General features: G+C 40.0%; 1 protein-coding gene across 1 annotated transcript in view; it reads right to left on the bottom strand.

Annotated features, from left to right (window-relative positions):
- The window catches only part of LOC106100858, a 29,356-nt gene that overhangs the window by 4,122 nt on the left and 16,594 nt on the right, over nucleotides 1-8,640 (bottom strand). Inside the window, exon 3 of the mRNA XM_013279921.1 lies at nucleotides 2,628-2,802. Within this exon, the coding sequence (XP_013135375.1) occupies nucleotides 2,628-2,802 (175 nt within the window). The remainder of the gene's footprint in view (nucleotides 1-2,627; nucleotides 2,803-8,640) is intronic.

Raw genomic sequence — 8,640 nt, 5'->3', positions numbered from 1 at the left:
GTCCCGCCCGCGGCCGACCATGTTTGCCTTCCTTAATTACACTGTGTGTCATAATCACTCACAACACGTCTTCTAATTATTTTATTTCATCAAAATTAATTTATTTCATACTTTTTATTTAGCCGATTTAACCTTCAATTATTGAATGCTCGTGAATTTATACGCACTAAATTAAAACTCTAGTATTTCTCAATGATAATGCAGCTTTTCAATATTGAAAGAATTGTTAAAATCGGCATAGTAGTTTTTATTTTTGTTAGTTACAAAAAATGTTTCCTCTTTATAACATTATTATAGATTAGAATAGGAATTACGGAAGCTTCACTTTTCAGACAGATAAATTTGCATGTGTCTACAACTTTCATTTGCAGTTTCGTATTTTTCTATACTATTATAATAAAGCGTTAACAAACACTTTTTTGTTGCCTGAGATGTCAGCTATTACAGCAAATTTTTGAATAATACTTTTTTTAATAAAAAACCCTACACATACGTCACGCTTTAGGCTTAGGGGCCTTAGGGGCCTTTAAACTTAGGGGTAAGTATTTTGGATAAAAGCTCTAATGTGGGAAAGAGACCATAAGTTGTTGCCAACATCAAGGAAGCAAGGTTGCCATGCTTTGACATCATGTCATGTCATTTTGACATTTGCAATTGATAACTTGACAAATATGAACAATAAAATAATTTTTTTTATAATTTTATGCAGATGAAGTCGCATGGGAACAGCTAGTTAAAAATACAAATACTTAAGTTACGTAGGGCTATAGATAAAACACATTTGTGTTGTTAAAATGTATCACTACAGTGAAAAATGTACCACTTAAGTAGCACCTCCTGAATAAAGTGCACCTAACAATATGTTCAAGTCATAAACCAACAAAGTAAATAAAACATTTTCACATGTCACCGCGAGAACGTGAAGTGTTGGAGTTAGAATAAATGGGAAAACGGCGAGAAAATGAACTAAAACAATGTCATAACAGACGACATAAAAGCCTCTACCCGCTACCAGACAAACGCAAGCTTCACAAACCACGTAAGCCAAGTCTATCCGTGTGTCTTAAGTCTACGACATAGAGTCGTGTTTCCTCTGGCCTGAGATACGAGAGCTGCAACTCTTGTGAAAAAAGAACATCTCTCTTGTTGGGATTAAAAATTACACATGGCTTTGTTCGGAGCCGCCCCCGCCTTCCCCCGCCGCCCCCACAACCCCCTCAGCCTCACACCAGCTAAATCAATGGTCCTCCAAAACTCTGGTATACTTCAAAACAATGCACTTTGTTTAGTTTAAAGCGATCCATTTTTCTCAATGCGCTTATCGCGTGTCGAGCTCGAGTGACACTTGCCGGTGGCAAACTGCGAAGTGTCTCTGAGAGTCACGGAATGACATATTAACGTGAGAAGGATTCTGTTTTGTTCACATTTTACAATACAGCTTAGTTAATTTGTAACTTATTGTTAACTTCTACTTCAATCAGTGGTCAATAATAAACTAGTCATGAGTTACTTTCAACATAAAATCTTGTACATAGGTAAAAAAACCCTGAAACTATGTTCAAACAACGCCAGATTTAACCATTTAATTGTTTTATCGCCTACTTTCAAATAAAAAAGAACAAATTAGTATTGAATAACAAAACTAGTTCGGGAATGACAATGACATTTTACAATTAAAACGTTAACATGATTTAACTAATTACTAACTTAGAATATAGAGTTTAATTAGAGCCAATGATTTTGTTCAAGCGTCGGCTAATTATGTGTAGTTAGCGCGGCTGTTGGCCGGCCGCCGCTTCGCCGTCAATCAGTATGTGTCGGAACTCACCGCGTGTGCGCGGGGGGCGGGCGCGGGCGGGCCGCTACGGGCGCCCGGCGGCACCCGGCGCGCGGGACTCTTGAACAAAACCATCAGGTCAGACACCCTCTGCCACCATCGGCTATGCGACATGCGACTTGCAGTATAAACGCATCACAGCCTCTGATCAATCAATCGTGACGCAAAGATTCAGTCTACTGACGAATCACTCGCATTGCAAGTACTGTAGCGAAATGCTACCAGCAATAACAGACTTCAAGTCTAATGTTTGGTTAGATAACTGTTAATTTACTAAACCATTGCGACACGATCGTAGTGGCAGTTGGCGGACGTAAATGTATGCATGCGAGAGGCCATGCGTTTTGCATTTGCAGCATACAATAAATTTAATGTAACGTTCAACACTATACTCTTACACGTATTTTATAAATTTGGTTAATGTTTTCGTTCGTTTTAAGATTTACGAATGTCCTCGAATTACAATCCTATCACTGTTAAAATTAACCGTATACAATTTTAATTATATCATATATACTTAAAATATAATGACTAGAGATGACAAACGAGCAAGCAGTTCGAGAATCTTTAACTCAGTCTAGAGCTACCCAGCGATATATAGAAAATACTAATGCGTTGCCAAGCTTTAGGACAGGGATAAGATCTGTTAAGGATAAGAAAGGCCAAAGAAGGTCTAACCAAAGAGAAATTAAGTAATGTATATATTTTTACATCTAGGGAAAGATTGCTGTAGATTAAAATATAGGGCAGACAGTAGAGTGGAGAGGCAGTGTAAGAGAGTGTAACTTACCGAGTAGCCAGGGTGCGACGGAGTCGTTCTCCTTAGCGCTTTTGAGGATGGTCTCCGGCAGAGGAAGCGAGTGTCGCACCATGGCGCCGTACAGCCCGTACTCCGCCATGATGGTGGACCGCCCCCAACATTTCTCCGTCTTGCGCCACTTCGCACGACGGTTCTGGAACCACACCTGAGGAACATGTGCACAATTTATATCTCCGTACTTATATATAAATCTATTAATATTGTCTTTTATGCCAGTAGTTCATCTCTAAATAATAGCAATTAATGCAGAGTTTTTCATTATTCTATGTTTGATTATTAATGTAATGAAATTTGATAATCCAATTAATTTATTAATATAATAATTTGAAATAATCACTCCGCAATACGCTCTGTCAATGTCCTCGAAGTTTGACAGACTAAATATAAAATATGCTCATTATACAAAAACAAGAGCTGACTGGACGCAAAATACATTTCGAAAACTAATCCAGAATTGAATGAATCAGTCGAAAGGACGAACCGAGCGAACGAATGATCGTAGCGGCGAATGAACGAACGGAACGAACGAGCTCAGCCGGTTCGTTCGCGGTAACTAAGCTCGGAAACAAACCAATTAGCGCGGACAAAACGCAACTAAATTACATTTTCAAATTCGGCCTCGGCTTGTACCTACAGCATACAGGGTTGGCAACTACAACAGAATAGTTTATAATGAAGATTGTATTATTGTAAATATTCTTGAACAGTCATTTTTTTTCGTTTTTAATTAATTATTACATGATCTCTAAGCTATTTAGATAAGTAATACTATTATTTGCATCACAAAATATCACCGTTTCTAAAGACTTGGCATGTAAAAAAATAAAAATAGTGATTTTTATTTTTTTCACTCCTTTTTTAAAACTTTTAGGTAACTAAATTTATAATGTGGATAGTCTATTATCGGAGACTTTCTTAAGATAAGCTTTTAGACTATAAATCATGATTTATTACGTCATTAATTGTATTAAACAGATTTATATGAATAGTTAATTAAGCATCGAAGTAGTGAGTGGCAACCCTGTGCGGGAGTCCCCCGCCGCCGTCCCTCGCTGCCCCCACCGCCCCCCGCCGCCCGTCGTCTGCGAAACAGTTAATTTCTAATTAAATTTGTTAATTAAACTCGATCCGCGCGCTCTCGCAAATTAATACCCGCGCGTATTATATTCCTACTCCGGCCGCCTACCCGCGACTGCCTACCCCACTGCGTACCCCACTGCCTACACACATAACTAGCTACTACCTCTGCGTGTGTTATGTAATATATCTGACATTTTCAAACACTTCAATATGATTTCAATTATATTTGATACAAATGTAATGCCTAGAGTGTTTTAAATAGAAATGGAAATTGGGCAAAAACAATTTTGAGGTTATGTCTTTAGAATTTTATAAGATTTTCATATCGTAAAAGTACTTAGAATTACAGTTTTGAAAAAAACCCACTTCCAAATAAATACACTAAAAGAAAAATATTCTCAAAAAACAGTGCACTAAAAAGTAACGAAATAATTCCTTGAAAAATAGTAAACCTACCTTATTGTAACTGTTATGTCTATTATGTACAATTATTATTACTTTGATGTCGGTATCAGCCGAGGTATGTGATATTTCTACGTAAGGCTTTCTACATTTTTACAGTTTTACAGTTCAGCGGTTTAGGTTACAAACTCTTAAAAACATAACTAAACTGTCGCATTTAGTTATAAAATTTTTGAACCTCATTATTGTTTTACAAAATATCGAAGGTGTCCCACAGGCATATTGATAATATTTAATTCACAGGCGAAATTAACAACAAATTCACCGCAAAGCCGTGTGTCAACTAATCCCTGATTAGGGGTTGTGTCCCGCCGGCAACGCGATATTGATTGCAGCCCCCGCCTCACTGACAGACTAATTGCGGCCACATTTGCCCCCGGACAAGATTGCTCCTAAGCCAGTTCCTGGTGAAGGGATGCTCACAACTGATCCTTTACAAGTGTTTCTAAATCCTACTTAATATGGTGATTAAGAAATCAAATTAAGCAACAGAAGGAAATCACTGAGTTTTCAAAAGTTCACAACTCTACAGTTTTAAGGAAACTTTGGATAACAAGGTATTAGGTATAGCATCTTCATCATCATCATCATCACCAGTTCACGATATGTCCCCACCGAACGGCTCGGAGCCTACCTAAGTTAGGGTGCCTGGCCATAGTCAACCACGCTGGCCCACTGCTGGTTGGTTGACTTCACACATATCTTTGAATTTCTTCGCCGATATGTGCATCACGATGTTTTCCTTCATCGTTAGAACGTCGGGTAAATTATGTACATATGAAATTTCGAAATCACTTTGGTACAACTTTTCGACGTTCAAGTCAATTTTGCAAATGTCTGGTGGAAGAGAGTTGAAGGATATTGTTTGTTAAAATTTTATCATAAACTGTACATGCCAGTGAACTTAATTAAGGTAAAGATGTAATGATTCAATAAAAGATAAAATACATACGCAATAGGGTAAAGGCAATAAGAACTGAGCACAATACCGTAGCTCCCATATGAAGGTATGCGTGCGGGACGGCGGGGCGAGGGCGAAGGCGGCGGGGCTCCGAATTTCCTAATTAACATAGAGGCACAAAGGTCCCGTGTAATTGTTAATTTGGCAGCACATTCGCGCCCGTTAATGATGCGTGACGCCCGTGCGAGAGAATTGCTCGCACCCGACAATTTATTACTTGTATGTGACAATCGCCAGTCGCTGCTGATCCCCGGGTCACGTCCGAGCGTGTTCTGCCGGTTGTGGTGCAGGGGCCAGGGATAGCTGGTCGCATTAGTTTAAGGGTCGTATTTGTAATGCTTGTGAAACAATTTGTCGGCCGCCCCCCGCCCCCCGCGCCCCGCGTACTGCTAAGCCTAATGCACGTTTGTAACATCAGAGAGGAATGCCACCAGCCAACAGTCGGAGCTTCTCTTAACCCATTCATAAATTACAATGATACTGACATTATTTGTATTATTTTATTGTTGCAGGTTTCTCTAATATTTCGATGCCAAGTTATATTTACCACTGAAGGAGCTAGATTATCAAATATGTTTTGTTTAATTTACGCTAAATATCGATAAATTCTTCACAGACGTCACGTATCGTTGAAGAGTGTGAATATGAAATAATTAGAAGTGTCGTGATAAGACGTAGTGATAGTGTAATAGAGGCTACACAAGTGGTCTCTCAATAAAATTGACTGAATCTAGACAATGACATCACACGTTGACATTTGCATGAATATTTAATTTGCAGCCAATTGCAGAAAAATGTGAGAATGATTCACGTTAGTTAAGTTTTAAAACATATTTAATAACATGATAAATATAACGATTAGTATCTCGATGTCCCTTGCGACTTGCGAACATCACATACGTGGAATAAAGCTATTAAAATAGTTATTTTGTTGGCATAATAACTTTTTCCGCATCTACCTGTTTCAGCTAGATTACGTACCGGGCTGCAATACTAAATTGAATTATAAAAGTATATTGAATAGAAAGAATTAATTCGCCGGTGGCCGGTACCGGTGCCGGGGGCGGGGGTGCAGGGCGCGGTGCCGGAGGCCGGGCGGGGGTGCGGGGGCACGTCTAATCCCCCGGGAGCAGGACAAAGGGGATAATGCGGCGTGCTACATCCACTAATGCTACAATCAAGGTGCTAAGCGATTGCGCCCCGAGGGAGCCGTCGCCCGCGCCGGGAACTAATTCATTTTATTGCCTTAAATGTATTAACATGATTATAACAAGATATTGGACATTATGTTTCTGTTATGTTTATGTTATTTTCAATTGAACTAATCTGTATTTACAATCTTAAATTGTTAGGGTTGTTAATAACCTGTTTTAATGAAGATGTTAAATTAAATTAAATAACTCCCACGTTGTGATCTAAGTTGTTTGTCATCTGTAGATTTTGATCATCGCCTTTCTTGATTTAAAGTAGTTTTAGTTCTGCAGTATAACTTGAACTTTAAGTAGTTATGTGCAGAATTAGGGTACATTGGAGTAATTGCGTAGCCTAGCAGTGCCTAACTTGTACCGTGCGGTGGCGGGCCGCCCGGCGGAGGCGCGGAGACGGTATCAACTTAAACAAGTCTCCGGCGAGGCCGCATATTGCACAAAGCGTCTTATTTACCAAGAGTGCATAATTTCATTTCTTCGTCTTGGCGCGTGTAGGGGGCGCTGGGGGAGGGGAGGCGTGCGGCCAATCCGCTGCAGGCGCGCGGTAATCGAGTTGCGATCGCGTCTGCTTACAATTTGTGGCAATTTGTCGCACAAAGCCTTCCCCGCCGCCCCCGCGACCCCTGCGTACCCCGCCGGCTCACTCTAACAAGTTATTATTCAATTTGGGGTGCGTCCGACACATTCCGATCAGTCAATAGGTTAATGCTTGGCTCGGGCGACAGCCGACAGCCGACAGGTCGGTGGCAATCAGCAACTCCACGCCCCGCCAGCCGCCGCGGACGGTTACCTTAATTATTACCGTCTTTTGTATCTTTACACGTCCAATTTCGTTACAAGTTGTAACAATTAACATATTCAGAAACATGCTGATTAAAAAGAATAGTGGCGTTGAAGATTTAAGAGTGATTTTGGAATTCGGTCTAATACTACATACTATAGTAATTACGTTCTACATTACTGGAAGTACTAGATATTGACTGTTTTATTGTAATTTGTATCGAACAGTCAGAGAAATGAAATGTCTAACTGAGCAATGTGAATGTGTAACTTTAGGTAGCATTCAGTTTAGAGCGCGGCCGGCGGCTCGCATAAAATCGATACGGTCGCGTTTTCATACTTTCATAACTGAATTTTGTCGCCGTCCCCCTGCACCGCCTCGACCGTCTCCGAACCCCCTCGTCCACCCTCTAAGACGTTTACTCTAATCCTCGAGGGTGTATTATAAAGGCCCACATCAATACGCCGAGAGGGTAAACATTTTTTTAATGCGAGCCATGGAATGGAGCCTCTGTCGTCGCTCTGCGATGTTATCGAGTTGTAACTGAGACATTTTAACATAGGAAAGCCCACAACATAATAAAATGTTTTATTATCTACACGAATATGCAAGTTAACAAACCGCATCATTATTCTTTGATTCAGTATCAAGTTCTACAAAGAAAGGTTATAGTTTTGTTTTCCTGAGCTCACAACAATCTCTTTATTTAAATTTACAATCAACATCTCAGGGTATTTATTTAGTTTGATAACAACAAATTCATCTCGAAACTATATCAAACGCCTAACAGAACAGCGATTGAATTGTTCATCTATCAATGTTACAACACGAGTTTGTTGCTTATGATAAAGAAGGGAACGAATTACATGAATAATGAAGTGATCAGTCTGTAGGCTGCAGGCAGCAGTCAGCTATCGCGCCAGAGTGACAGTGGTGATGGTCGACCTTAAAAAAATATGGCGCTAACAAGAAAAATAGTTTCCGACTGCGGCCGGGAATAAACAGGAGCGCGGGCAAATTATATGCTCTGTTCTGTGAGCGGGTGGCGCAAGACATATGCGGTAGCGGTGCGATTAGAAATTACTTATTTACTAAAATAACGATATTTTATTAGTTGTTATTTTATTAGTTGTTGTTGTAGTAGTTAAAAATCTTTAGTCGACAATACATAAAGCACTATTCCTAAAAATAGTAGGTTTGAAAAATATACATGAGATTAATAATGATTTTAGTGTAAAAGTATTTTTTATTGTGTTGTAAGTAGTTATCAGATTAACAAAATAAATGTTTACTTATTTCAACGTGCTGGAGTATTTCCGCTGCCGCTCGTCTCTTAAGCCAAGGGCAGGTGGTCGCGCAGGTCAACTAGCGGGCGTGAATAAGCGTTTCGCGTCCGGTAGATAATGGCCCGTCACGTCAACGTCACGTCTAATCACCGCGCGCTGTTTGTTTGACGTAATCGCGGCCGCTCGTAGCCCGCGCCACCACCCC

This window comes from Papilio polytes, unplaced genomic scaffold (genome assembly GCF_000836215.1).
Source record: "Papilio polytes unplaced genomic scaffold, Ppol_1.0 DF824035.1, whole genome shotgun sequence".
NCBI lineage: Eukaryota > Metazoa > Arthropoda > Insecta > Lepidoptera > Papilionidae > Papilio > Papilio polytes.
The sequence above is the reverse complement of the archived record's forward strand: the minus strand, read 5'-3'. Positions and strand labels throughout refer to the sequence as shown.